At 34.6% G+C, this 27863-nt stretch overlaps 1 protein-coding gene and 1 long non-coding RNA gene across 10 annotated transcripts in view; both read right to left on the bottom strand.

Moving 5' to 3' along the window:
* The window catches only part of LOC106057102 (uncharacterized), a 133559-nt gene that overhangs the window by 89069 nt on the left and 16627 nt on the right, over positions 1–27863 (bottom strand). For 7 of the 9 annotated variants that reach the window (XM_056024510.1, XM_056024513.1, XM_056024508.1 and 4 more), the window contains one exon: positions 12920–12970. The exons of 1 other annotated variant lie outside the window; for it this stretch is intronic. In XM_056024510.1, the coding sequence (XP_055880485.1) occupies positions 12920–12970 (51 nt within the window). Of the gene's footprint in view, positions 1–11190; positions 11605–12919; positions 12971–27863 lie in introns of those variants that run through there. One more of the 9 variants, XM_056024517.1, reaches the window with a different exon arrangement.
* On the bottom strand, positions 14355–22520 carry LOC129925237 (uncharacterized). The gene is made up of 2 exons (XR_008777052.1): positions 15056–22520; positions 14355–14907 (listed from the first exon to the last, which is right to left on the bottom strand). It is a non-coding gene; the product is annotated as an uncharacterized LOC129925237 (long non-coding RNA).

The raw sequence follows: 27863 nt of genomic DNA, 5'->3' as shown, positions 1-27863 counted from the left end.
TAAACGACTCTTGTATGGCCAACTAAGCGAAGGAAAGCGCTCGCAAGGTGGTCATAAGTTAGTTAATTAATGGAAAATATATTTTATAATGAACCATTGACACTTTCACCATTGTGACCTTAGATGCAATTTTTTTGTACCAATGCGCGAATCAATGAATGAAGCTTGATTTATTAATGAAGTAGCTTGTGGACGTTTTAATAAGACTTACTACCCCTGAAGTTTTTCATTGAAAAGTGGTTTTTTTTTTAAAATCTGCTTGCATATATTATTTTAAAAATTAGATGGTTCACTTTTGGAAAGTAAAAAGTAGCCGTTGCATCATAACTTTGAATGATCTAAAATAACATGATATCCGATTTTCATTTTCTCTTCTAGTTTCTGAGATCTAAACGGAACGGACGGACAGACAGGCCACACAAAACTAAAAGCGTCTTTTCCCCTATCGGGGGCCGCTAATAAAATTAAAGCAAAAAAAAAAAAAGTAATAAATTTGTACACACCCCTTTACGCAGGGGGTGTTGAACCCCAACACCCCACCCGGCTACGCCCATAATGTCTGCGTTGACAGTGGCAAATATGTAGGTCGTAGCTGAAATAGGGCACTCCTCATTAATCTTCGGGCTCGCAGACAAGCCTTATATATAAATCTATTTTAAAGTGTAAGATATCCTGTTTTTCAGTTTATTTCTTTTCATTTAAGACTAAGACTGCTTTAGCATACAATAGAATGCCTGGATTTCGCCGGGGACATGGATCTCGAATGGCAAAAAGAATTTTTTTGATGCGACGCTCAAAGTACTAAATTAAACAAATGCAAACAAAAGAACCTACGTATTTTTGTAAGAAAAGATCAAAAGTATTATACTTTGAAGTTTGATAGTTTCATCATCGCTTTACCCCAACCTGTTTTTGTATTTTATTCTACGATAATGTTTTTTTTTTTTTACACAAATTGTATCAGACTTCTAGCAAAGTAATTAGGGACAAATATGAATCATTTCCCTCTTCATAAAAGCATATGGTCGGTGTGTTCATTCCTGTTTATATATACTACCATATTTTACAGAGAGCTAGGTATAGAATGACTTTCTTAAAAATAGCCCCACAACAAGCATACAATTTAGATTCAGGCGTCCAAAACTATCTACCACAGAATACTAGGATTCCGCAGGGCCTGAAAAGGTTTTTTTTTTAATTTAGCAATTAGTAAATATATATCTTGTAATATTAAATGACGTAAATGGTACAAAAATGAACTGTTCAACTGTGATATGTTTTATTACACTATCGATATTGCACTATTTCTATTCCCTAAAAGTGTCAAGCTTGTGGCCCAGTTCTAAACAGTTGGATAGGGACGTTACATTCCTTAGTCATTCACAGAAACACTCAATGGAAACTGTCCTAAAAGAAATTTGTTTAAATTGTTTGGAAATAAGAGGCGGAACTGGGGGGGGGGTACTTTTAAAGGTAATGTAGAGGATAAAGATGTAGACAGGGGAAAACGGGAAAGAGAAGGGCGCCATAAACAAATGTAATAAAAGGGTGTAAAGAAGTGGCGCAGTACAGCTGCAATGCTCCTGAAGGCTATATTTGTAACTGATGGCGCCAAGACTGAGGCGGGATGTGACTGAACAAACAGGTCAACTGGACTGCACCAAGAAATGACCGTTTCAAATAAAGGCTACTGTTTTGCTATAGCATCATGTGTGCACAAAACGACACAGCACAGGCGCCTATTTGACCACTGGCCATACAGAGACCGTCGCGACAATACCTTTGGTTTGCAAAAAAAAAAAAAAAGGTTAAGGGGCTACTTGTATGTGTGTGTGGTTGGACTGGCGGGGTTACTGGTGTATGTGTGTCGGAATCTAAACATATTGGGGGAGGGGGAGGTCATCGATCTATGGATTATTATAATTACTTATGTGTAAAAACATCTCACAATTGTGCAGTTAGTTAAATGTCTGATTAGTGCTAGATACAGCGTAGCCCGTAATAAAACTATATGGTCAGTGCTAACTATAATGTAGGGTAGGCTATACGAAAACCTAATGCTTAGATGTCCTATAAATTAACGTTATATTATTTAAAAAATTTACAAAATACGATATTAGTGATGTAAATAACATGCTGGATACAACACCGCGTTGTGTTTATGACAATGTGTTCACGGGAATCAAAAAGATGTGAAACAAGTGAAAAATATGATAGCGGTACAATCATCATATCATTGATCTAAATCTAAATAATTATCATGGTGTATATTTTTTAATTATAAATTTTGATTATGCATTGTCAATGGAGATTTACTATTATTATTTTAAAACGAACATTGTTTTGTATGTTTATAATGTGATTCTTAGTTATGAAGTATTAATAGTTTTATAAAGATTGTTAAAACTATTGATAGCGCAGGAAAAGGAAAGAATATAAATATTATTGAAGTGTTATGTACTGATGTTTGAGAAATTATATGTATTTGTTAAATCTTATTTGGTTGTCCATATAAGGGAATTCTAATTTGAGATATTGCCATATAGGAAGCCGGTGAGAACATAATGAACAGTAGTGTATTGAATAGACATGTATAACAAGAAATAAATAACAACAGATTGGCATATGATGTAAATGTACACATATATGTGTATTGATGTAAGTTAGAGTAATTGAGGACTATATAGATTAACGAAGCTTTGTTACATGTGGGAGGTGTCGAGATATTAATATATATTGTGTTCTAGTGAGGAGTTGGTGAAACTATTGTTAGAAATTAAAATATATTAAGACTAAGACTAAGACTGCTTTATTGATCCTTACGGAAATTTGTTGTGATTACAAGGACTCGTTTCTTATATAAAGACAACACAACAGAAACATACACATAAATACAACAGACAACATAAAGAGTTCATTCAGCGACTACACACAGGTATCTTGGTGCATTTCATGTTCCCTGATCAATGAGTGGCGGTGATAGAGTCTAACCGAGTGAGGTACGAACGAGTTTTTGTACCGCTCCGTTCTTGTTTTGATTGACAGCAGTCGCCCACTTCGCGACGACCTGGCGTAGTTCTGATGGAGCGGGTGGCCGTTGTCTTCCAAGATTTTTTCGATTTTTCTTAGACACGTTTGTTCAAAAAGTTCCTTTAAATGTGGTAATGTTGTGAGTGTAATTTTTGATGCTTTTTTAATGATGTTTTCTAGACGTTGCAACAGTTTAGATGAGGCGTTGCCTTGCCAACAACTTATTCCGTATGTTAGCAGATTTTGTACAGTTGCGCCGTAAAATGTCTCAAGGATCTTCTTGTTTAATTTAAAACTGTTGAGTTTGTATAGAAAAAAGAGTCGCTGGGCTGTTTTCTTTGTCAGAGTTCCAAGGTGGTCTTACCATGAAAGCTTGTTGTTGATGATAACGCCTAGATATTTATATGCCTTTACTTGTTCTATAGATGTAGTGTTTATTTGCAGTTCACGTATAGTTTGTTTTTTCTTTCTAAAATCTATTATAAGTTCTTTAGTTTTTGTTACATTCAGTTCTAGAAAGTTGTCGGTGCACCAGTCTGTTAACTCTTCTATCGAGCTTCGATACCGAGTTTCGTCTCCTGAAATAAGACCGACTACGGCAGTATCATCAGCGAATTTAATGAGTTTAACTGAGTCATAGATGCTTCTTATGTCATTAGTGTAAAGAGAAAGCACACAACCTTGTGGAGCACCCGTACGATTTGGTGTTGTTGACTTTAACATACTGGAGCCGTTGGGTTAAAAAGTTTAGAACCCATGCTTGTAAGTAAGGGCTTACATTTAAGTTACTCAGTTTGTTTATCATTAGATGTGGCTGTATGGTATTGAAAGCCGAGGAGAAATCTACGAAGAGGACTCGTGCATAGGTTTTGGGTATATCGAGATGCTTATAAAGCTGGTCCAAAAGCAATAGAATGGCATCCTCAGTTCCTCTAGCTGCTTTGTATGCAAATTGGTGAGGGTCTAGGCTGTTATTGACTTTTGCTACAAGTTGTTTAAGCATATATTTTTCAAAACATTTCATAACAATAGGTGTTAGTGCTACTGGGCGGAAATCATTTAAGAAATCTATTTTTGGTTTCTTAGGCACTGGTATGATTTCTGAAGTTTTCCAGATGTTTGGAATTACGCACGTTTGCAATGACTGGTTAAAGATATGACAGAAGATAGAAGATCAGCTTGCCACTAATTTTGTCTAGTCCAGAAGCTTTTGTTACGTCTACTCTTTTAAATAACAAGGTCACTTCATCCTCAGTTACAAAATTGACGTAGGGCTCTTGTTTTCCTTTGGACAGAGTACCATATTTAATTATAGTTTATATATAGTATATATAGTTGTGAATTATGAGATTTGTTCTAATTGGTTCGTAGAGGAAGTCTTGGCATAGTCTATTGGGATGACTGCAAATAATTTTGAATCTAAAATAATAATCTAAGGAATGGTGATATGAATATAATTTTGTTTTTTGAAGTTTTTGTTGTTGTTGGTTTTTATCTGGTTTAACTGAATGAAAATGTATGAATGTAATATAATTATATAGTACTGTGGGTTACAATTTTCATTTGATATTTAAATGACGTTCGATATACATCGAACTTGGCAAACAGGGGGTCGGGATGTTATGGTCGCATCATGGCGTGAATGAAAATGGTGCGAATTTGGATATTGAATGGAAGTGAAATTAAAAAGTGGAAGCTATAGAAATAGGAACATGAAGCGAGTTGAAACTAGTATATTTACATAATTTGTGATAATATTAATTAAAGTATTTCTATATTGGAACCTGAGAGTATTTGTTTATTTTTCATCTACTATTTTATAAGAGTTTTGTGTCGTAACAAATAGACACTAAAAGACAAATTGACATTTAATTGATACATCTAGATCTGTTATTTGTTTTCACTTTAGAATAGTGTAAGCTTTCAATATGTCTGTGTGTGTGTGTGTGTGTTGTGCGTTTCTCAAACTGTAGCGAGTGTCCCCCTAGGAGACAAATGGGGTGCAAAATCTTTTTTTTTAAGGGCTAAAACTCTTGTATTTGCATTATATTATAAATCCAATTTGACAATGAATCAAATAACAACGATGTTATTACCTATGTTAAAACAAATGATTACATTAGTTTACGTCCTTTCATCTCAGGACTGGAGGAGCATCTGCAACATGATCAGTTTATAAATAATACGATTCTAGCATTGACCTTCTTAAGACGTACCATCCTACAGTTGACGCTTTTATGCTAACCGTTAGGCACGCTAGAAGACGTCTTTCTGAACACGAGTATGATCTTTTGATAAACGAACATGTGCTGCCTGGGATGTAACTCACAATTCAGTAGCAACTCGTGCCACGCTGTCTTGATAGAACTTTATAGCACTTCTCTGACTAATAGAAATAGTGAGGTATTGGCCATAGGATGAATCTTAGAAGCTTACAATGCGGGAAAAAGCTTACCACCAGAGATTACTGCGGCTCCAGACCCACTAACAAACTAGCTCCATAAGGGGGAGGTGCGAACGTATTTTTTTTTGGTGGGGGCAAAATTTTGCGAAAAATTGCATAATAAGTGCGCGGAAGCAATAGGGCGAGATATCAAGGTGGATGTTGAACGTGATGTTTTCAAGCAAATATTTTAAAAAATTACAACAACAAATGTTACAGTAACTCTTACGTAATTCAAACAAATTTTACAATAATTATAAACAATGTTTTATTATTATTTTCCCATAATTCTTTGTTGAACGAATGTTATCTGACATCTGAGCAGTATTATTATAATGGTGTGATCTACAGTTTATCAATGAAATATGACCGATATTTTTTTCTAAACTTGAGGATGCATCTTAAGCGTTTATTTCAATAAATACTCACTACCCCCTAAGAAGTGCACACAAGTACTTTAACAAAAACATCGAGACTTCTTTGGTTTTCTACACTGAATACTCGAAACTAGTTCTATTTGTTCCGCCATGTATGCAAATCTCCACTACAAAACCAATTGTACAAATGATCTAGATTATATATATATATATTATATTTAATTGGCAAGCAGGATAGCTATCAAATATTTAAAAACTATTAGAAAATTAGAAGTGTTCAACTGTAACTGAAATCTAGGCCAGACAAGTAGAATTTTAACGGTGTTCAACTGTAACTGAAATCTAGGCCAGACACATTAAATGTGAAAACATAAAAACGACTGTTAGAAATGGACCTAATTTCGTACTGCCCTGACCTTGACGTGCTTCAATGAGTGCAATGCGGGGGAGAGTGAAGTTCATTCCCGTAACGTAAAAGCCACAAGTAAATATAGATCTATATTTTTTTTACAGCACACATTTGTAGGCTTAAGTACAATGATAGTCATGGATTAATGATAATAACAGAGTATCTGGGCTCTGGTTCCGTCCTTGTTTAGCAAAGTAATAATAATATTCTTGTGAATATCTAGAGTTGAGTTTGTAGACTGACTTTTTGGACATTGTCATAAAAAGAACAATTCAGAGACAGACAACAAAATGTACAAGCGAACCGCAGTATACAGCATCTTAGATTGGGGGAGAGGGTGGAATGCAACTCAATAAGACTTGGAAATAAAATAGTTGGATTTTTTTCTTCATACATATCCTAAATAATGATTTTTTTAATAGACTGTAGTTCTAACAAATATAAAACCATATAAAAATTGAAGCACTCGTCTTGTTCGTTTATTCCTACTAGATCTATGGGCTGACTTGATGGAAGCTAGAAGCTGCTTTGAAGTTAGTAAACAGACACAACGGAAGTAAAATATTTATTTCAAGCTTATATTTCGCACATAGATAAGGTGATAGAGCGTCGCGCTAATAACTCGAATGTTGTGGACAATTATTTTTACAATACCTCTATTCAAAGTCACTTCTTCGTGGAACCTGGATCTAGGAACCTGGACCCAGAAGGAACCTGGACAGCTGATTTCAAAAACATCTCTAACGATTTTCCTATAAATGTAAAAGTTGATGTATATCGCTGAGAAAAGAATGACCAAACGGGACCAACTGTAGTTTGACCGTAATAATTGTTCAAAGTAAAAAATAAATAAATCTAAATCTGGCTTGATTAGACTTAAAAAAAAAACATGTCGTAGTCAGCCTTTCAGTACGTACCGAAATTATGTGATAACAGGGAAATTTAAAGTTGCTTCAATTTTATTGAAAGATTATCTAAACTTTACTAATATTTTTTTTACGTAGATCTAGAAGTATATCTAGATCTACACTCGATCATAAGAGATCTAAATAAGAAGTCTAGGTGTAATATTAGATCTAGATGTCCATATAATGATAATATCAATAAATTATCACTAAACGTTCGAAAGAAATCCCGGTGGCTCAATTGTTACATGTACTATTTCAACGTATATGACGGTGTCAACATCACGTGTTCAATACCCGTTTTAAGCAAATCTTTTTTTAATGATTGTATTTTAAGTTGTATAATGAACGTACCGGTATTGTCTTTTTTAAAAAAGTATTTTTAAAAGGTTTTGTTTTCTTTACTTTTCAATGACAAATAAAAATGTCTCGCTTACTCTATTATCTGAACTTTAGAGATCTATAGAGTGCTTCGTCCATGTTAATGAAACAACTCATTTGTTTCTGTGAACAGTAAATAGCTTTTACACAATAACATACATAAATCTATTCTACATTCGCTTTACGAATTCTCCAAATTGCCGTGAATGAAAAAATACGACAATTTAACCTTTCATCTTTTACTTTGGAACTAGGACAACTAAGCTATTTTCATTATCGAAATCGCAGCGGTTAAATGTACCAAAGACGATTTTTTTTTTTTTGGTTCAATTTTGACCCAACATGTTGAAAAGAACAATATAGTAGCCCTAATACATTGTCACACCTCCTTTTTTTCGTTCCCTACTTTGTATCCGGGTTGAAATGAAATCTATAACCTCAATCCTAAGATAATTTTTAACACTTTTAAAAACATGTCTGGTGTTTGAAAGCATCAGAGAGACTTTCACATGGGCCCAAAGCATGTGTGTGTGTGTGTGTGTGTGTCGGAATGTTTATAAAGCGGGTCTTTCCAAATCAAGTCAAAAGCAAATGTCGGAGAAATGACGATGCGCGGGTAATAATGGGGGTTCCAGGGATAGAAAAGAGAGAAAGAAAGAGCAAGAGAGACAGAGAGCAAGAGAGACAGAGAGAAAGAGAGAGCGAGAGAGAGAGAGAGAGAGAGAGAGAGAGGAGGAACGAAGCAGAGACCAGGCTGTTTCGTTTCATTGTAACAGATACAATAAATCACGAGCTAAAAAGTCTGTTAGAGGGGTTCAAATGTGCTTTGTTTATTGAAATAAAAAAAAATATACTAACTAAACAAAACAAATCAATGGGCGTGTGTACAGCTTGTAGGGCCTACTTAAACTAGCAATGCAGAGTGAAATTATTGTAGACTACATGTAGACACATTTTTGCAATGATTTTGAAAACAAGGCATTGATTCGTGTTTAGTAGCCTACACGCATTAGTTACCATGTTATAGATTGAATCGAGCTAAAGGCTCATAGGGACCCTTGAACAAAGGGAAAGATTTCTTCCAGAGGCCAGCTATGAGAGGTTAGCTAAATAACACCTTTGCCTAAAGGTATCCCATTACTTTATCACATTCGTTTTACGGAGTTGCTTGGATAAGACTTGGAGGCGAGTCCCACGACGGAGCCCTTCCTATTCCTAAAATTTACCATCACTAAATGCCGTGGCGGTTGGGACAAGGGTTAGTGGGCTTTTCTTTCTTCCTTAACACGTGCAACGTATTTGGTACTTCGGAAACCCACTGAGATTATGGTTATGGAGGGAGAATATGGATAGTTTCTAGTTCACTGCTTCTGATATTCCTGCTGAAGATATCGTAATTTTCCTTTTTTTCCATTATTTGCTTACCAAACTGCAGATAAGGAAGTGGCGGACCCGTAAAGACCACCTTTGGGTTTGTGTGAAAAAAAAATTCTCTTTGAAATCTTTTTTTTTTTTTTTATTTTGAAGGAATTCTTGTTAGATATTTTAAAAAGTACCTTCAAACTTACTTTCGGCGAAGCAGCCAATAACCGAATTAAGCACCATATCTCGAAGTAGTTAGTGACGACAGTAGTAAGAACTTGGACCAATTTTTTTGTTCAAATTATTTATATTTATTTTTATTTTTTTTTGCATTGGAGTGACAAGAAATATATATATATATATATATATATATATATATATATATATATATATATATATATACTATAAAGCAGAAAGTAAGGCGTATGTATGTAAAATGTATGTAAGAGTGTATGTCCCTAATCAAAACCGTTTGACCAATCTTGATAACCCTTTGCATAAATGTTCTTTGGGTACTAACTGGAACAAACTTAGGACCCTAAAAAAAAGTTGCTTAACTCTATGAAAGTATTACTATTTCATGGATCTAGGTCATTATATAGTCATGTTTACATGAGACAAGATCGAAAGGATCTAGATCTAATTATAAGAACTACACTTTGCAAAGATAGTTTTTTACTTTGACACATGAAAATACAAATATAAGTCCATTGATCTCATTACTTAATAAAATTCACTTTCAAATTTGTCTTTGAAAAGCATTTTTACATAATTAGTTCATTGTATCTGCGAATTTAGACGTCCTGGCGTACTTTATGTCCCATTCATCGCGAGGTTTTTTTCATTAGAGAATACACGCGCAGAAAGAAAATCTATCAAAGCCCACATCTAACTTTACATCTAACTCTAACTCTAGATCTAATTCTAAGACGATAGATCTATTTTATACTTTAACACATGAATATACAATATAAAGTCCATTCATTTCATATTTTAATCAAATTAACCTTCAAATTTTGTGTTTCTAAAGCGTTTTTACATACATTCGTTCGCTATAGCAGCGAAATACATTTTAATAGTCCCATATATGTGTCGTGCACACCTAATATGCGCTATGTCAACACACTATGATTGGACAGGCTACATGAGGCTCTATGTACTAATATACAATAATTAATAAGCATCTTGAGCCCTTCAATTAAATCTTATAATTGTAGATCTACATCTATTATAATTGAATCTATACTGTAGATCTAAATATATGTAGGCCAACAAGTAAATTTTTTTATTTAAAAAAATGGATTTAGGTTGATTAACTATTTTGATAGCTCCATTCATACTATTTTTACATTCACGCATTCACTTTACTAAATAACATTCTTATTTCGTTTAATTGTTTCCAAAACACTCTCACTGACTATATTGACAGTGATAGGCAATTTAAGAGCCGTGGGTATTATATATAATTAACAATTAATTAATTACGACTAATTGATTAATTAATTAGTTAATTTATATTTATTTATTCGTGTGTTGTCATCGATAATAAATAATTTTGCAAAGCTACAAATTGATCCGGGAATGGGAGGTTTAAAAATGAAACTATAGAACCTGCTTGTCAATGAACGTATACAATGTATTGTCAATAAAAATATTAAATGTTGTTCATCATGTGATTTGGAGATTATTGCTGCCTACAAGAAAGATTCTAATTACAATTATCATTGAATATCTTTTAGACCAAATTCTAAGAGCATAGATTGGAATGGCAGCTAATAGTTTCTAAATGTAGTTCTAGAGTATGTTCTAAATTATTCAAAGACACTGGAAAAAACGACTTCTGATGATTAAAAAAAACACACTTTGTAATGAGTTTGAAAATTAACATAGTTTAAATCCAATTCCATCTACTGTGACAAAGGTGATTGCAGGGGAAATTATCTTATATTCCTAAAAGACCACCCAATGAATGACTGACTGATCAAAAGGATTCCCATGACATTTCGTACACAGATTCCTTTTTACCCCTTAGGTGCTCATTAAGACAGATTCTCAACATGAACACCGAAATTCGCGAAAAACCGCAATGTTTCTATTAAACCTTTGTATTTTATTTTCGGTATCTCCCCAAAAGACCGGAGTCTATATATAAAGCATAAGATTATCTGGAGAGAGAGAGAGAGAGAGAGAGAGAAAGAATAAAATAATATGGGTATAGAGAAAAAGTGATAGAGAGAAAAAGGATAGAGGAGCGCGAGGTAAAAGACAAAAGTAACGACTTACATTTAGCCAAGACACTCTGGTCAACTGTTAAATCTTCCATAACCTTGCAGTTAAACTAATAACACAGCCCATCACAGAACACAATCACAACGCAAACACTTCATAGAAACACAGATTATCATCGTGAAGAACATTTTTAGACAATTATCGTCAAGTACATGTCCAGTTTATCATCGTCAAGACGTTCACTTAGGCTCAAACACTGTTACTTAGTCCACGTCTTATATTTTCTCGTATTGAATGTTTCAGTGCAAGTGTTATAAAGTAAGCTATATAGTTTCCTATAGTCACTCATAGTCTTTTACGCTCCTCTTAGAATCTCGTTCTAGAAAGATACCAACTAATTGCTAAGACTATACTTTGAGACCAGCAGTAGCTATCTAGAACATTTGTTGATCAGATAGATTCGTGATAAGGATAAAAGAACCAAAACGATCCTCTTCTTTTTTAAAATGTTGAGACAATATCGATTCCTTTACAATTTACTCAAGACGTCGATATTCATACAATTTATATTGAGACCGATACCGTCTTATCACGTGACATCACGTGACAGATAAAATAGGTAAAGAAAAAAATTAACGTCTGCGCTGGGTGAAGAGAAATTGAGTAAAATATACAAGATCTTCAGCATACAGACTTGTTTTTTTTTTCTTTTGACATTTGGGAACAACGTTTGGGGCTGAACTAAGAATGTGGTCAAAGGTCAAAGGTCTCACAAGGCGTGAGTGTCTGTTCTAAAGCATATTTAAAACCGTAAACGTTTAAAGGACAAAAATAATTGTTTCGTTAGAAATCATTCTTTGAAATAGTTAATAAATAGCTAAGTCTCTAGAGGAATTCTATTTAGTCCTAAGTGGTGTAGAAATAAAGAAAACTGCAGCAAAATGAATCGTTGGAAACCATTGAATAAACGAGACAACATGTACATCTAGGAATATCAGCGGAAGAGAGAGAGAGGACAGAGAGAAGGGTAGAGAAAAAAGGAGATTGGGTTCTTAAGAAGACAAGAGGTTAACGGTAGCCAGGGAAGAGTTAGCCTTCGAACAGTCTTAAAGAGATAATGCCGATCACAGGAGTATTTGCAAAACGCGACACATGAAAGCAAAACTGTTGCTAGTGTCAATAGATCAATGCTTCACAAACAATGATTTTTGACATTTCAAATGCACGTACATGAAATGAAAAAGAAAAAAAAAAGAAAAATATAGAAAGATAAAAGAATAGCACATAGTTCGGATAATACCGATAGAGATTCATAGAGAGATTCATAAAGAGATTGATAGAGAGATTCATAAAGAGATTGATAGAGATATTCATAAAGTTTCATAGAGAGATTGATAGAGAGATTTATAAGGGATTCATAAAGAGATTGATAGAGAGATTCATAAAGATTCATAAAGAGATTGATAGAGAGATTCATAAAAATTCATAAAGAGATTGAGAGGGATTGATAAATATATTGATAGAGAGATTTATAAATGATTCATAAAGTGATTCATATAGAGATTGATAGATAGATTCATATAGAGATTGATAGAAAGATTTATAAAGAGATTGATAGAGATATTCATAAAGTTTCAAAGAGAGATTTATAGAGTTATTAAGAGAGATTTATAAGGGATTCATAAAGAGATTCATAGAGAGATTCATAGATAGTATCATAGAGAGACTGATAGAGAGATTTATACAGAGATTGATAGAGAAATTGATAGAGAGATGTACGGACCTGTCTCTGTGTGCTCGTAAAGTATTTTGTTTGAAGGACGGTTGTGAACAGCTGAAAAAAAAGTTGTTTAAAAGGCAATGGTTAAAATGATACTTTAAGGTAACAATAAGACTAATAAAACACATTGGTAACAGTTACATGTAGAGGAGAGAAGGGCAAAATTCAAGCAAAAAAGCATTTCATGACATAGTAATTCACCAAATAGCCCAACGTATGGCGTGCAAACAAAACATAGTGAAAACAAGTTTTGAACAAGTTCGAGCCGATACCCCCATAGCCCTTTTAGCTCTATCACTCAACTAAATTAGCAGTTAGATTAATAATTGGTAGTTAGAATGAAATGTACTCTTTATTATACAACCATGGTTTTGTTTCATGGTTAAATATTTAGCACCAAAAGTTTCACATAAATATGGGTAGACTAAGATGAATGTGTAGTGTATTTAATACTTTTACCGTAATAGTAGAGAGTATTCTTATCCAAATACTTTTAAATACTTTACATCTTGACTAGGTGGAAGTGAACATATCAAAGGGGCCTTGACGGCAAACTTATCAGTTGAATCAAATTCAAACACTTTTGGTGAGGCGAATATGTAATTTGATAAAGGCTAGGAACTGTTTGACTATTGTTTTCAGCTATTAAGTTCTTGTTGATGGTTCACATTATTTAGCTTATCTGAAAGTTCAGCTTTGTAACTAGCTTATCTGACAGTTCAATTTTGTATCTAGCTTATCTGACAGTTCAGTTTTGTAACTAGCTTATCTGACAGTTCAGTTTTGTATATAGCTTATCTGACAGTTCAATTTTGTATCTAGCTTATCTGAAAGTTCAGTTTTGTAACTAGCTTATCTGAAAGTTCAGTTTTGTAACTAGCTTATCTGAAAGTTCAGTTTTGTAACTAGCTTATCTGACAGTTCAATTTTGTATCTAGCTTATCTGACAGTTCAGTTTTGTAACTAGCTTATCTGACAGTTCAGTTTTGTAACTAGCTTATCTGACAGTTCAGTTTTGTATATAGCTTATCAGACAGTTCAGTTTTGTATCTAGCTTATCTGATAGTTCAGTTTTGTATCTAGCTTATCTGACAGTTCAGTTTTGTAACTAGCTTATCTGATAGTTCAGTTTTGTAACTAGCTTATCAGACAGTTCAGTTTTGTATCTAGCTTATCTGATAGTTCAGTTTTGTATCTAGCTTATCTGACAGTTCAGTTTTGTATCTAGCTTATCTGATAGTTCAGTTTTGTAACTAGCTTATCTGACAGTTCAGTTTTGTATATAGCTTATCTGACAGTTCAATTTTGTATCTAGCTTATCTGAAAGTTCAGTTTTGTAACTAGCTTATCTGAAAGTTCAGTTTTGTAACTAGCTTAACTGAAAGTTCAGTTTTGTAACTAGCTTATCTGACAGTTCAGTTTTGTATATAGCTTATCAGACAGTTCAGTTTTGTATCTAGCTTATCTGATAGTTCAGTTTTGTATCTAGCTTATCTGACAGTTCAGTTTTGTATCTAGCTTATCTGATAGTTCAGTTTTGTATCTAGGTTATCTGATAGTTCAGTTTTGTATCTAGCTTATCTGACAGTTCAGTTTTGTACTCTGCTCATTTAATCAATACAATTCTTTCATTGCTTTCAAGACAATTCAATCTTTTAGATGATTTCACTTTACTATCGAAACTATTTTCCAAGAAAAAGGTTTTCAGGTTCTACGTATTGTAATTTTCCAGCATTCAAAGCTACCAACTGCACGCCTAAACTCAGGAACTGTATGTACCTTCAAAGCTACCAACTGCACGCCTAAACTCAGGAACTGTATGTACATTCAAAGCTACCAAATGCACGCCTAAACTCAGGGACTGTATGTACATTTAAAGCTACCAACTGCACACCTAAACTCAGGAACTGTATGTTCATTAAAAGCTACCAACTGCACACCTAAACTCAGGAACTGTATGTACATTTAAAGTTACCAACTGCACGCCTAAACTCAGGAACTGTATGTACATTCAAAGCTACCAACCTCAGGAACTGTATGTACATTCAAAGCTACCAACCTCAGGAACTGTATGCACATTCAAAGCTACCAACTGCACGTCTAAACTCAGGAACTGTATGTACATTCAAAGCTACCAACCTCAGGGACTGTATGTACATTCAAAGCTACCAACTGCACGCCTAAACTCAGAAACTGTATGTACTTTCAAAGCTACCAACTGCACGCCTAAACTCAGGGACTGTATGTACATTCAAAGCTACCAACTGCAAACCTAAACTCAGGAACTGTATGTACATTCAAAGCTACCAACTGCACACCTAAACACAGGAACTGTATGTACATTCAAAGCTACCAACTGCACGCCTAAACTCAGGAACTGTATGTACATTCAAAGCTACCAACTGCACACCTAAACTCAGGAACTGTATGTAAATTCAAAGCTACTTCTTCTTCTTCTGGCCAGCTTTATTGCTGCTGAGCTGTGAGCTCTTTTGCAGACTGTGCCAAGGAAAAAAAGTGTGCTGTTTTCTTCAGCTGTTCAGCACTGCCGTAAAGGGTGTTGGTTATGTTGGGCTGTAGTGGAAGTAGGGTCTGCCTAAGGTGGATTAGGGAGGGGCATTCAAAGAGGATATGGTTTACGGTTTCAAAGGGGTGGCGTACTCCCCCGTGTGGGTATCGGGGCTTGGAAATGACCAAGAGAAATAAATAACTCCACTGCCTTTCCACTTGCATTTCACTAAGTGAATAATAGTGGACCTTCCCCCCCCCTCTAGGTGCTTTTTGACAGAGGTCTGGATTGCACTACACCAGACGGAGGTCCTTGTCTCACTACATTCTAATACTAGACATAAACCCATAATGAAGTGTTTTTTTTCTAAATCTGGTGAATGTGATATCGTGAAGGGGCCTGGATCCAGGATGTGACGATTCCACAGAGCATACCCAGGGCACAGTCCACTTTAAGCTTTCTACTGCAGAAAAGTTCCATTTGGAGAGCTCTATGGATGGCGGAGAATGGACCATTGGCCAACCCCACCTTGTCCCATGGATATTCCGGTTAAAGTCTTCAGACCTAGATGTTTCCTTTTATGTCAGTATTGGAGAAAATTGCCAAGACCGAAAACTCCCTTAAAATGCGGGGACTATATATTTATATATTTTAAAAAAGCCTGAGGAAACACCCAGCCTACACTAAACATTCAAAGCTACCAACTGCACACCTAAACTCAGGAACTGTATGTACATTCAAAGCTACCAACTGCACGCCTAAACTCAGGAACTGTATGTACATTCAAAGCTACCAACTGCACGCCTAAACTCAGGGACTGTATGTACATTCAAAGCTACCAACTGCACGCTTAAACTCCGGGACTGTATGTACATTCAAAGCTACCAACTGCACGCTTAAACTCAGGGACTGTATGTATATTCAAAGCTACCAACTGCACGCTTAAACTCAGGGACTGTATGTACATTCAAAGCTACCAACTGCACGCTTAAACTCAGGGACTGTATGTATATTCAAAGCTACCAACTTCACGCCTAAACTCAGGGACTGTATGTGCTACTTTCTATCCCCATCTGGTTTTACTTGTATGGTAGATGAATCAGACATTTTTGAATCCACAAACCCACCCTTGTCTACTTCTCTCTCTCTCTCTCACACACACATAATCTGACCCAGTGAATCGTTATTTAAAGGTCACATTTTCCAGAGTCGTCATCAACATCTGAAACAAGGTATGGTATTAGTGCTTTGCAATACTTGTGTCTGAATCTACCAAAAGTTGTTTTGTTTACTAAATGTATCACATATTAAGATACTTCATGTTGAGTGTTAGACGATCTAATGTACCATCTTCTTCACAAATCTTCTAAGTGAAGGAAATAATTTGTCCAAATCATAAAGGGAAGGGGGGTAATGTGAGCATTACAGGAAATAATGAAAATGACAAACTCTGCTTATTATTTTCATTGCAATGTCTTAAATTGCATGTTTCCCTTCTTTTATAAAATTCGTATGTAAACACAAAAGTCATATAAACATACAGATAAAATACATACACACTATTCCACAAGACGGTCTTAAGATGACATATACTGTGTTCAAACTTATTTGAGCCCACCTTCACCCCCTGGGTTAGGAAATGTCAGAGAACAGCACGTGAAAAAGAGCAGCCCTAAGGTTTACCATTCTTTCCCCACTTTCCCAACATCGACAGATCTTTTGATGCTAGACCTTTCTTTTTTTTTGTTGTTGTCCGAATTGGGTGAGATCCAATTGGTAGGCTTGGAGAGGTGAAGACGAAATGAGCTCATATTGTGTGAATGGGGAATGTGAATTAAATTTAAAAAAAAAAATCTAACAATAACAGATTCTAGTTCTAGATCTAGTTCTATAGCAAGATTCTAGTTCTAGATCTAGTTCTATATCTAATTCTAGATCTATATTCAAGAACCAGGTCTAGTTCTAGCTAGATCGAGAACTAGTTTGTATGACAAATGGCAATAGAGATATTAATTTATTTTATTTTGCGAGGGGAAAGTCTTATCCAAGTCTGTCCTGTCATTTCTAGCTAGCTCACTACCAAAAGTAGGTCAAGAATATTTTTTTTCGATTTGCCAATTCATCTAATTTTGTAACATGTTATTAATTTTGAATGTATGGATAAGGTTGATAATTATTATTTTTAAAAAATATAAGTGTAAGCTAAATGAATATATGGAAATGCTGTGGCTGAGGGGTTAAGCACTTGGAACCGGAAGCCCCGTGTTCGAATCCTGGTGAAGACTAGGTAGAGCACTTCGGGGGCCGATTTGGAGTTTGTGTTTCCACACAAACTGTCTTTGTAATTTAAGATGCTTTTTTTTTGTTACCGATCGAGAATCCATCAATGAAGCTAGAGTTATCAATGAAGACACATGTCCGCAATTATTAACTCTACGTAACGTACCTACCCTGAAATATTTTATATAAAACGTGGTTTTGCGTTTGTATGAAAAAACTGCTTGCATTTGTATTAGTATTTTGAGTTTTAGCACATCGGCACAATTTAGGCCATGTCGTGCCCGAAAAACTGCTTGCCTATTTTATTTACAAAATTGAAAGATTTGCTTTCAGAAAAGAAATCGGCATAATACAGTTACAGCCTAACTTTGCATGATATCGGATCTTTCATATAATTTCTAGTTATTTGTATCTAAATGGAACGGACGGACCTAACGGATGTGATTTACATGAAGTGTGAGTCTGACCTAATGGATGTGGTTACATGAAGTGTGAGTCTGACCTAACGGATGTGGTTACATGAAGGGTGAGTCTGACCTAACGGCTGTGGTTACATGAAGTGTGAGTCTGACCTAACGGCTGTGGTTACATGAAGTGTGAGTCTGACCTAACGGATGTGGTTACATGAAGGGTGAGTCTGACCTAACGGCTGTGGTTACATGAAGTGTGAGTCTGACCTAACGGCTGTGGTTACACGAAGTGTGAGTCTGACCTAACGGGTGTGGTTACATGAAGTGTGAGTCTGACCTAACGGATGTGGTTACATGAAGTGTGAGTCTGACCTAACGGATGTGGTTACACGAAGTGTGAGTCTGACCTAACGGGTGTGGTTACATGAAGTGTGAGTCTGACCTAACGGATGTGGTTACACGAAGTGTGAGTCTGACCTAACGGGTGTGGTTACATGAAGTGTGAGTCTGACCTAACGGGTGTGGTTACACGAAGTATGAACACTCCCCTACTTGGTAGAACACTTTACATATTTGGGATGCAAGGTATTCAATACGAGTAACAACACGTCAGCCGACCATACGTTCACGTCGCCAACACTTTCACTCGCATACATAAATCTTATCTTATCTTATATAATACAGACGTTACTTCAAAAAAGAAGATGATTACGTCCTACGCGTCATGCATTTAGTCATGCATATTAACCAATGACTTAAATTCTGCCAAGTCACTAGTTTTCCTGGCTAGCTCAGGCAACCCATTCCATGCTCTAATAGCACTAGGGAAGAAGGAGTATTTGTACAAATTTGTCCTAGCATATGGGACGAGGAATGTGCCTTTATCTTTGCGTCTTTCAGAGTATTTTATTAAATTTTGTTTTTGTATTTGAAGATTATGGTTCAGTGTTTTATGTATTATTGCTACTTTACTTTTGAGCCTTCTGTCCTGAAGGCTTTCTAAATTTAGTGATTTTACTAAAGGTGTTACTCTAGTCAAATGTGAATATTCGTTTGTTATGAATCGCACTGCTCTATTTTGTGTCTGTTCTAGTTTCTTAATGTTTTCTTGAGTTGAGGGGTCCCAAACAGAGGATGCATATTCTATTATTGGCCTAACCAAGGTTAAATAACATTTTAGTTTTATGTTCTTATTTGATTTATAGAAATTTCTTTTAATAAATCCTAATGCTTTGTCTGATTTTTTTGTAGTTTCATCAATATGTGGATTCCATGACAGTTTTTCATTTATTATAACACCTAGGTATTTTGCGTTTTTAGTCTGTGTTACTGGTTTGCCATGAATAAGATAAGTGGAATTAATTTGTTTTAGTTTTTTTGTTACTCTTAAGAACTGACATTTTTCTGGGTGGAAAGACATGCTCCAATTTGATTCCCATTTCTGTAATTCATCTAATTCTCTTTGTAAAATATCTGTGTCTTGTGTTGTTTTTATTGTTCTATATATTATGCAATCGTCTGCAAATAATCTGACTTTTGTTCCTGAAGTAATGCAATTTGGTAAATCATTTATGTAAATTAAAAATAGTAGTGGACCCAAGACTGTTCCTTGAGGTACACCTGAGTTTACTGTTATCGGTGTTGATTTAGAGCCATTTATTATTACAGTTTGTTCTCTCCCTATCAGAAAGTCTTTAATCCACTGATGCAGTGGACCATTAATGCCGAAATATTTTAATTTTTTAAGCAAACTATGGTGGTGAACTTTGTCAAAAGCCTTAGAAAAATCTAGTAAGATAGCATGACGTACAGAGGTAAGACTTTGTTGATAGATGGTACTTTATAGCTTCTGATATTCGTGCTGAAAATAGTCAAACCTGTCTTGTTACCTGCATTACTTACCAAGCAGATGACCTATAGTTGTACAATGGGGAATCGGGGGGGGGGGGTCGCCTCTGAAGTTGTATTTAAATATACTTTCTTTGTAATCTTATAATATTTAAGCTCCATATTAATACATATGTTTGAAAAAAAATTAAGCCTATGTATATAAAATAGTTAAACTCATTAATAAAATGATTAGACCTTCTTTCTTATTGATCCTTAGCATTTAGATCTATTTATTGTTACAAAATAATGTCCTTTTTATAATGTTGGCATGGATTAAATCGGGTAAGCACTAGTTGGTCTATGCATGAAATAGAATCAATAAACAAAGAGTGTAGGCATACAGGTAGACTGAAATAGAATCAATAAACAAAGAGAGTAAATGTAGACTGAAATAGAATCAATAAACAAAGAGAGTAAATGTAGACTGAAATAGAATCAATAAACAAAGAGTACAGGTCGACTGAAATAAAAAGAAACAGAAATCAGAATTATTTCATTGTGTTCACACTTCAGAAATCAGAATTATTTCATTGTGTTCACACTGTATGGCACATCCTATTAGGACTCTGTTTTCCCCACCCACAGATAGAAGGAAGGAGAGCACACAAAAAATATATTGATGACTAAAAACATATGGCACACTCTTCTCCATTCATTAGGTCACGTGTGCAACGTTTTCTAGGAATCCTTACACAAGTCATTTGATAACTTCAACGCCAAAGTTTGAAGCCAACAAAACAAGCACATTAAGACACGTAGCTCCAATCAAACTTTGGTTTGGCTTCACATATTTAGTTGAACCAACATTTGGGTTTGACACCACAAATTGACAAGGTTTTGTAGTTGATTAGGAGGATGTTTAAAAGAGTTACGTTTGGGCATTGTTTTACAATCTTTTTCTGTGTTGGTCTTTTGTCCAAAAAAAAAAGGGTAAATATGATGTATCTGTCTCCCTATAAATGTTTAGACATTGTGTGTTGACCTCTACACTATCTCAACATAAATGGTTAGACATTGTGTGTTGACCTCTACACTATCTCAACACAAATGTTTAGACATTGTGTGTTGACCTCTACACTATCTCAACACAAATGTTTAGACATTGTGTGTTGACCTCTACACTATCTCAACACAAATGTTTCATTGTTCAAAATCTCTGATGACTTATTATATCACAAAATTCATATTAATGTTTTCCTGTCAAAGTTCAGTAGATTGTCGATTCTATTTGTTAATACTTATGACGTTAACCGAAAGAGAGCTACTGATAAAATAAAAGGCACTAAATCTATTTCTCGTATTTTTCAATAAACGCCAACGTAGAACATGCCTAATTAGGGTGATGGAATAGGAATCGAAATGAATCGCCCTTTTTTATCCAAAAACTCCAAGCTGTCTATAAACTCAACAGAATAGGCCGATGAGAATGTTGCTGGTTGTTAGTTTACTGCGAGCTCTAGTACTTGATATTAACTAGATCTATATGACGATACACAAAAATAAAACCAGAACGCAACAGATTCAAGTCAAACAGTCTCGTTGAACAACACACCTATTTCTAACAAGAGAAGGGCACAGTCCAACCTGGCTAGATCTAAAATACGTCCAATCCAAGCAATACTGCAGTGGGTCTCTTGTCCGTTAATCTGTCTCGATTTCCGTTCTAGCGTTGAACCAGGTTGGACATTATTCACTCAAGTTGCTGAACGTAAGTGTTGAATTAAGCTGGACATAGATATTTAAATTGCTGAGCCGTTGGACACACTAGCGGATCCAGAACTTTGGAGTGGGGGGGGCGATTTTTTTCCAAACCCTAACCCTAACGCCCAGTAAACCCTAACCCTATGCATAAACGTGTGTACAGAACACACATACACACACACACACACACACACACACACACACACATATATATATATTTGTGTGTATATATATATATGAGAATTTTAAAAAGCAGCATTTCTCAACCTTCGACGAAAAAGTGGGGCAACGCTATAAGGTTCCCTAGTGGGGTTTGGGGCAAAGCCCCGACGACAAAACCATTTTCTTGTATTCTACACTGCAGAAACGCATTCTCCTGACATCTAAAGCTTATTATTCATCAATGGAGTTCGGGGCGAAGCCCCGACGCCAAAAGCGTTTTCTTGCATTCTTCACTGCAGAAACGCATTCTCCTGACATCTACAGCTCATCATTCATTAATGAAGTTCGGGGCGAAGCCCCGACGACAAAAGCATTTTCTTCTATTCTTCACTACAGAAACGCATTCTCCTGACATCTACAGTTTATTATTCATCAATGAAGTTCGGGGCGAAGCCCCGACGCTAAAAGCGTTTTCTAGCATTCTTCACTGCAGAAACGCATTTTCCTGACATCTACAGCTCATTATTCATCAATGGAGTTCGGGGCGAAGCCCGAAAGGACAAAAGCGTTTTCTTGCATTCTTCACTGCAGAAACGCATTTTCCTGACATCTACAGCTCATTAGTCATCAATGGAGTTCGGGGCGAAGCCCCGACACCAAAGGCGTTTTCTGGCATTTTTCACTGCAGAAACGCATTCTCCTGACCTAAAGCTCATTATTCATACTATTAAAAAAAAGGACCTTTTGAATAATATTGTACTTGAAAGATATTCTAATATGAATTTATAGGCCTTTAATACATTGCAAATAAAACCGATTTGTTCCTTGAAAAGATAAGATACCCCACATATTTAGATTTTGGCTTTGAGGATCGCCGCTGAAAAAAAATTATTTGATAAATAATATTCAATAACATTGTAGTATAAGTTGTGAGTTATAGTCCCAAATTTATTTAGCTAGGAAAATATCCGATTGAGTAAATGTTGGGAAAAGGCGACTATAAATGTATTTTTTTCGGTTTAGAACTCATCTCAATCATGATTCTTATACTGAAAAATTTCGTTTAAATTCTAACTTTTCCAATGCAAAGTCTTTCTTAAAATAATTATGATAAATTCATGTGATATTACATAAACTCTGGAAATGGGAGGGGTGGTAGAAGTAGGGCGACTCGATATAAGAATTTAATTTATAGTATATATAAATTATATTAGTGGCAGATTTTTTACATTTTGTAATTTCTAAACAATAATACTAAAAGAAAAAGTATTGGTTTGTCCGATGGGGGAAATGCAATTGCATATATCGCCCTTCCCACCTGGTGCAACCCTTTTTCATTTAAATTTACTAATGATAAAATTTGAGATTAGAGTATGGTACGACATAATATACAATGGGTTCACATATCAATACGTAGTTTATATTATATAGATATTCAACTAATTGACAAACTATGATTCTCCATAAAAATAGGGCCGTCCCCCCCCCACTCAGAGGGCTAGAGTGGGAAGGGCAGTACATGCAATCGCCCTCCCGCCAACCCCACCGAATCGACCAAGATACCAGAAAGGGAGCGACATAATATAAAATTTATAGATTAATTCAACTAATTTTGTTCACAAACTATGATTTCTCCATAAAAGTAGGACCGCCCCCCCCCACTCAGATGGTTTAGGTGGGAAGGGCAGTAGAGGTATTCGCCCCCCCCCCCACCTCCAAACGGTAAACAGGGAACGACACAATAATAAGTTTTAATCATATAGATATTTAATTGATTCTGTTAGCAAGCTGTGATTTCTACAAATAAATTGGACCGCCCCCCCACTCGAAAGTGTATGGGGGGGGTGGGCGGGATTGATACCATTGCCCCCTCCCGACCCCACCAAATCAGTCAACATACTAGAGAAGGGGGCGAAATAATAAAAAAATAGGTTGAAATATAAATAATTAGTATATATTATTAACATAAGTAATAAATTTGTATACAAATTGTGTGAATTCTATACTAAAATTCTTCCGCCCCCCCCCTTCGGGGGGGGGGGGGTTGGCCGAGTGGGGGGGGCGATCGCCCCTACCGCCCCCCCCCTGGATCCGCCAGTGGTTGGACATTGGTCACTTAAGTTACTTGACTACGTTGAATGAGAAAACAGTATTTTTACATTGAAGGTTACAGGATTATTTTCTACAGAAAAAAAAATGACTTCAAAATGACCATTTCTTTCTGCCGTCATTTCCTCTTTATTTTATCATCAGCTTAAGATTCTGTGAGTGGATGACAGAGAAAGCCAAGTCTAATTCAGTTGAAAGTCTGAGTAGCGACCGAAGCCAACCAAATTATCTTCTTTCTCTCGAATGTTCGTTATCTTTTCATTTAATCCACTATTTTCTACACTGAGGACCTAACACACATTCATGCACGCGTCTAACATACGCAGACAGTACATTTATATCAGTAACCAGATCCAAAAAGTTCTAATGCAAGAGACTAAATATTTTTTTAAGAGAGTGACTTTTCCCAAAAATTTTCTGTTGCGCTGATTGGATGGAGATCCATGGTCCGTCTGGGAAAGTCAGAACTCTCTCAGAAGAAAAGACCGGTTTGGATTCCTCTACTGCTCGGCTAGATCAACATCAGGTTTCGGTCAATTTTCTTGTGTCCTGGGAGAAAAAAAAGGGAGGGAAGGAGGGGCTAGAAAAACATGACCGTCTCATTTCGTTCCCTTCCCCAACCATCCCTACTTGCTGAGTTTTTGTCTGAGGTCGCTCATCTTAGTACCAGCTATTTGGAAACTCATCACTTCTGTGGAATATCATAACCAAGCCTCAAGTGAAATCTTCGCATGTGTATTTCTTTTTACGACTATTTCTACGATTTTTTTTCTCTTTTTATAGTACGTGACCAACAGAACAAACACTAACATCACCTGGATGAAAAAACAACAACAAAAGAATTGATGGTACTTTTTCATTTTTTTTTACTACTAACAACCTTGTAGGACAGAAATGTCTTCTTGGTATCGAGACTCTGGATATTTGAAGTTTCGTTCTTCACGGCAACGAATCTGTTTGTTTTTTATTCGTAAATACTAAACGTACTTATATTTCAAATATGTGTATACGTCTACACCCACATAAATAGCATGCTAACTAAAAGATGAGATAAATCTATATGACTTGATGAGTTCACATCAAATATAAATGACTTGATGAGTTCACATCAAATATAAATGACTTGATGAGTTCACATCAAATGGATATATATTTTCATAATCTGTCTGGTTGGTTAGATCTAGAGAGTAGGATGTCTTAAATTTATATATTTTTTAAAATAAATTATAAATAATCATTTACAAATTTTTATACTTTCTAAATCTAGTTCTAATTCATTTTATGTTTCTACGGTCTGCAGAAAGTTAGAGAAGATGAAACCAAAACTACAGATCTGGCAAAGTGTTCTTGTTGTACATAACTGTAACATGGCAAAGTGTTCTTGTTGTACATAGCTGTAACATGGCAAAGTGTTCTTGTTGTACATAACTATAACATGGCAAAGTGTTCTTGTTGTACATAACTATAACATGGCACTAATAAAAAAAAGAGAATCAATGGCCTTAATTACTTCAGTCTCATAATGAATCTAGACCCAACTCTCACCCCTCACAATTCACCAGGTTTGAAGTAAAAAGTAAAATCACAATAAATGTTTGAAACTTGTGAAACCGAGACCTGAAAGTTAAAACGGGGTGGCACTAAGAAGAACAAGTGCAGCATTTTGGCTTGGGGGCGACGCTTAACTATTTAATCATTGATTACTTATTTAAATAGTAAGTATATATATATATATATATATATATATATATATATATATATATATGTATATATATATATGTATATATATATACATTTTTTAACATCTATATGCTTTTATAAATTTAATTTAATATTAAATTATAAAAATTTATTCCACAACTTATTAAAAACAAAACAAGACTGTTATATATATTTTTTTGTTTTCAGCTATCACTCTCTATATAAGTACTAACAAATAAAGCCTGATGTTTCAATTAAGAAGAAATGTAAACATGTTCAATGTATATACAGCAGAAGAAGAAATGAGAAAGATGATCTTGGATTTATTGCATCATGGCATCTCGACCGACGCAAAGCGCCATTATAGCTTTTTGTTCATTATATGTTATATCATCTTTCTTTTTTTTTATAGCATGATTATTATAAAAAATTTAAATAAAACATACAATATTTTCTCATTTTGTCTAAAAACAGACTGCAAATTAATTATTTGAAAAATTATATATGGTTTACATTTTTTGAACCTTTTTCTTCTTTTTCGCGATTTTCTTAAAATTATAATTTTCAAATTAAGTTTACTGCTACTAAGTCAACTATAGCTCTCTAGCATATTAAATTCATTTTATAAATAATCTTAATATATTAAAAGTGTGTTGAGTACTTTTAAAATAAATTTTTGTAATATTTAGAGCTTCTGACCATTTTTTGGCGTTTTTTTTTAAATTAAATTTATTTATTTATTTTCATATAACATCATTATTTTTCAAGATATTATATGGAAACTTCATCTGTTTATTCTCTATATGCTAACAAATAAATTACATTTATATTTTTGTAAAAATATTTTAGAAAAAGTAGTTTGATTAAAAATTTTCCTCGTTTTTAGCGATTTTCTCAAAATACTATTTTTATTCACATTTTAATTTTTTACTAAAACTTCGTTAATTATGCATAGAATTCATTCAACCTTGTCCTGCTTTTAACTAAAACGAAGTACAACAACTTCTATTTTACATTTTTCATGTTTGAAGTAACATTTTGTCTTTATTGCAATAAATAGTATGAAATATGAAATAAAAATTTAGAAACTAGAAAATGTTGTGGCATGGTTGCTTTACACACTGTATATATTTTTATTGTAATTGCATAAATAGTTTTGAAGCCTTAGCAATTTAAAAAAGATAAACAAAATCCAATATGGCGGCCGTTACCATGACAACCGGTAAAGAGACAACAATTTAACAAGATTTTTTTTATTTTTTTTTTAAAATAGGGATTATATATGTGAAATATGGATAAATTTGATTGATAAATAAAAAATAGAGTGTCAAGTGTCCCACATAGCCTTAATAAAGACATATGTGTCTTTATATGTATATGTAATTTTTTTTCTTTTACGTCACGAAATGTTCATACGAACTCGGTGCACTAATGTTTATTAAACCTCGCTAACGTTCTCGTATTGTTAAAGACATTTTAGTCTAACTAGGTCCTGTGACGTAAAGGACTTTTTTCCTTTGACGTAATATGGATTGAATTCTTTAAATGAAGTGTTAATAAGAACTCGATGCACTAATGTTTATTAAACCTCGCAAACGTTCTCGTATAGATAAAAACATTTTTAGTCTAACTAGGCCGTGTGACGTAGGCTTAAGGATTTTTTCTAATCTAGATTTTTTCACTAGATCTAGATTTATTTTCACTAAGTCCATATTTTTAACACTAGATCTATATATTTGTTTACACTTAATCTAGATTTATATTCTAATTAAAATCATTCTAGATCTAGTTAAGAATTATATAAACTAGATCAAGATCTAGAATTTCAATTTGTAGATCTAAATCTAGACTTAAAGGGTATATTTTAATTGCCATATGTTGTTAATGTTGCTTTCAGTCTATTGTTAGATTATCTAGGCTTTTCTATTTTACTTAAATCTTATCTAAATTACATCCAAATTATTCCAAATTTAGATCTTAGATCTGGGAGATCTCTATATACATGTATATCTTAAGAGTGCTAAATCAGAAGTTTAGTTTAGGTAGATCTACATCCTTATCCTAGTTCCATTTAAATGAAAAAGCCTATAGCTTTTTTGGTAACTGCGCTGGGAAATCGAGCAGACGTTTTGAAGTGCAAGCTCGAAACCTGTTCTTTTATATTTTTTTTTTTATTACAAAACAA

Source organism: Biomphalaria glabrata, chromosome 3, assembly GCF_947242115.1.
Source record: "Biomphalaria glabrata chromosome 3, xgBioGlab47.1, whole genome shotgun sequence".
NCBI classification, from domain to species: domain Eukaryota; kingdom Metazoa; phylum Mollusca; class Gastropoda; family Planorbidae; genus Biomphalaria; species Biomphalaria glabrata.
Note: the sequence above shows the minus strand (reverse complement) of the source record. Positions and strands in the feature narration are given on the sequence as shown.